The following is a 3535-nucleotide window of genomic DNA, read 5'->3' on the forward strand; positions in this document are numbered from 1 at the left end:
GAAATCGTGCATCCATCGATCGATCGATCACCCTCGTTACATTTACATGCGACGCTCTCTTTAATCCTTTTTCCGGAAGTGATCCTGCCCGACGTGGTAAGAACGTACAGAAATAGCCGGGAAAGTTAAGTTCCACGACTAGACGGCCGCCCCCCTGCCATTTCGCGCGCATGTCGCAATATCCTCGTAGCGTGTCAGCGTCAAACACCCGATCAATCTTAACCCCCCGCCGTCGTTTCGCACGCATAGACCTGCACGCACGTTACCTGACGAGACGATCGACGGCATCGGCATTCGGCGACGTGCCGGGAATTTACCCCGCAGCTTCGATACGTTTCGTTAATTTCCCCCGTCCCGCGCGCGCACCCCGCAGACCCATCATCGCAACATATAAAGAGCCCCGTGCACCGCAGCCGTGGATTTCCCCCTTCTCTTCCCAACCATCTCCCATCATCATCATGCCGTGCCACGCTTCTCCGCGCCGCTTCGGCGCGAGCTGCTGCGTCGTCGTCGTCCTCTGCTGGCTGCTCTCGGCTGCCGGCGCCAGGAAGCTCCGCGGGACGACGCCGGGAGAGCAGCAGCCGCAGCCGCAGCAGCTCGAGGTGCGGAACTACACGTACGCCTCCTTCGACAAGGACAAGGACGCCGGCACCACCTTACGCGTGCTCAAGGACGCGGCCATCAACGGCGGCGCGCTGCAGCTGACCCCGGACACCCGCAACAACGACGCCTTCCTCGTCCACAAGTCCGGCTCCGTGCTCCTCGCCACCCCCTTCACCCTCTGGCGCCCCCTCACCGACGACGACCTCCCCTCCATCGCCGGCCCGGTCCGCCCCAATTCCCCTCCCGGAGCACGTGCACGTACGCGCGTGGTGTCATTTAACACCAACTTCACCATGAACGTGTTCTACGACAAGGCGTCCCCCGGCGAAGGTCTCACGTTCCTCATCGCGCCCTCGCTCGCCGGCCCGCCTCCCGGCAGCGACGACGGCTTCCTCGGCCTCACCAACGCCACCCTCGAGACCAATCCTTCCAAGAACCGCTTCGTCGCCATCGAGTTCGACACGCGGAACCAAACCCACGACAACGGCAGCAACAACCACGTCGGCCTCGACATCGGCTCCGTCGTCTCTGCCGCCACCGCAAACCTCAACGTCTCCATCGCCAGCAACAACGTGTCGGCGCCCAACCACACGGTCTGGATCCACTACGACGGCGTCGCGCGCCGCATCGCGGTGTACGTGGGCGTGCACCGGAAGCCGAAGCCCGGAAAGCCCGTGCTGGAGGCCGCCCTGGACCTCAGCGAGCACGTCAACCAGGTCTCCTACCTCGGCTTCTCCGCGTCCACTGGGGACACCTTCGAGCTCAACTGCATCCTCGACTGGACGCTCTCCATCGAGACCTTCCCGGAGGAGCCAGAGAGTAAAGCGTGGGTGATCATCGTCGCCGTCGCCGTCTCCGTCGCGGTGCTCGCTTTCGCCGTCGCGGCTTTCTTCCTGGCGAGGTTGTCGAGGGCGAGGCGCGCCATGGAGAGGAGCCAGGAGCAGCTGGGCCAGACGCTGAGCCATCTCCCCGGGATGCCCAGGGAGTTCGCGTACGACAAGCTGAGGAAAGCCACGAAGAATTTCGATGAGAGGCTCAAGCTTGGGAAGGGCGGGTATGGAGTGGTGTACAAGGGGCTCCTGCCCGCTGAGGAAGGCAGGGCGGAGGCCATGGAGGTCGCCGTCAAGAGGTTCACCAGGGATGACGCCAGGTGCGTCGAGGATTTCGTCAAGGAGGTCGACATCATCAACCGGCTCCGCCACAAGAACATCGTGCCTCTTATCGGTAAGAATTACTACCACACTTGAGTATATCCACATGCATGAATGATGATGATGAATCACTTTCCACTTCAGTTAATTATTACCACACCGGCCATGCATGGCATCGTCGTCAGAGTTCATTAATGACACTAGTTCATAGCTATTCAGAATGGGGTCAAGATGTAGATAGCTGTGTATGCTTGAACGTCGATCAGCAACGGTTTAGTTTAGGTGATCGGCGTTCACCAGCTTAGCTAGTCGGTCGAGACATGACTGGACGAACGATTGAAAATCATTCAGTCCTAATCAATTCTTCTCCATTGCGCACAACTTCTTTTGCATTGACAATTCAAAATTTTTTGATGGAAAAGTAGACGGCGCCGTATTCTATTGAGATCATACCGCGTCTTACGAAATCGTTCAGACGACCAGGAACTTAGCTTGCTCATGTTCCCAACCTCTTTACATTTTCCAGGCTGGTGCTACAAGAAAGGTCAGCTGCTGCTGGTGTACGAGTACATGCCGAACGGGAGCCTGGACCAGCACCTGTTCCGGCGCGGCGTCCACGACCAGCGCCCGGCGCCGCTCCCCTGGTCCCGCCGCTACAGCATCATCGCCGACATCGCCTCGGGGCTCCACTACGTGCACCACGAGTACGGCCGCACGGTGGTGCTCCACCGGGACATCAAGGCCAGCAACGTGCTCCTGGACGCGTCCTTCCGGGCCAGGCTCGGCGACTTCGGCCTGGCCCGGGTCATCGACCTCGACCGGGCCTCCTTCACCGACCTCGGCGTCGCCGGCACCCGTGGCTACATCGCGCCGGAGTACTCCGTGGGACACAAGGCCACGCGCCAGACCGACGTCTTCGCCTTCGGGGCGCTCGTGCTGGAGCTTGTCACGGGCCGGTACTCGCTCACCGGCGACCCCGGATGCCCGATGCTTGCCGACTACGTGTGGCGGATGCACGGCCGGGGCGCGCTGCTTGGGGCTGTGGATCAGGACCTTGGCACGGCAGAGTTTGATCACGATGAGGCTACAAGGATGCTGTTGCTTGGGCTGGCGTGTAGTAGCCCCAACCCTGGCGACCGGCCTACGATGCCTGAGGTGTTGCAGGTCCTGGCTAAGGCTGCGCCGCCGCCCGAGGTGCCGCTGTTCAAGCCGACCTTCATGTGGCCGCCCGAGGGCGCCCCGCGGTTCAGCATTGGCGATATCGAGTTGACGTCTTCGACGTCGACGAGCGGCGGCGCCGGTGGGTACAGCTATGACGGCGGGTACATTGGGGTGTCGACGCGCGCCACGCAGGACACGTCCTACGACAGCTTCCCGCCCACCACGGCGCCGAATGACGGCAAGGATTACTTCCCTGCGCTGTCATCCGGCCGGTGACGAAGCTCGATCCTCTGTGTGTTTGTTTCTGTGCCATGACTGGATTTGGGGGAACTGTTACATTTGTTCATGATCGGAGAATATAATCACAGGAATTGTAAATACACGTAGTACTAATTAGTACACGCCACGTACATTTACTCTTTTGTTGGGTTTAGAGTTTTGTACAGAAGAAAGGGATCGATTGTGTTTTAGCGGCTAGCAGGAGATTTTTTTAGTCTTGTACAGCCAGTAAAGTTTCTGTCATGTGCATCTGCTAGTCTTCTGATTTCAAAAGGCGAGGCAGACCTTGTTGATATGTTAATTCGATTGTTTTTGCAGAGCAAAGATCAGTTTCTTTTTTA

At 59.3% G+C, this 3535-nt stretch overlaps 1 protein-coding gene across 1 annotated transcript; it reads left to right on the plus strand.

The window, feature by feature from the left end:
• The first annotated feature begins 275 nt into the window (after nucleotides 1-275).
• Nucleotides 276-3535, plus strand: LOC100840936 (probable L-type lectin-domain containing receptor kinase S.5). The gene is made up of 2 exons (XM_014900321.2): nucleotides 276-1827; nucleotides 2281-3535. The coding sequence occupies exons 1-2, from the start codon at nucleotides 459-461 to the stop codon at nucleotides 3189-3191; spliced, it is 2280 nt and encodes a 759-aa protein (XP_014755807.1). The 5' UTR covers nucleotides 276-458; the 3' UTR covers nucleotides 3192-3535.

Source organism: Brachypodium distachyon, chromosome 3 (genome assembly GCF_000005505.3).
Source record: "Brachypodium distachyon strain Bd21 chromosome 3, Brachypodium_distachyon_v3.0, whole genome shotgun sequence".
Lineage (NCBI taxonomy): Eukaryota > Viridiplantae > Streptophyta > Magnoliopsida > Poales > Poaceae > Brachypodium > Brachypodium distachyon.

Coding starts and splice junctions, on each gene's coding strand:
- LOC100840936 (XM_014900321.2), top strand. CDS start 459: ATGCCGTGCCACGCTTCTCCGCGCCGCTTCGGCGCGAGCTGCTGCGTC. Junction 1,828..2,280: donor GAACATCGTGCCTCTTATCG/GTAAGAATTACT, acceptor TACATTTTCCAG/GCTGGTGCTACAAGAAAGGT.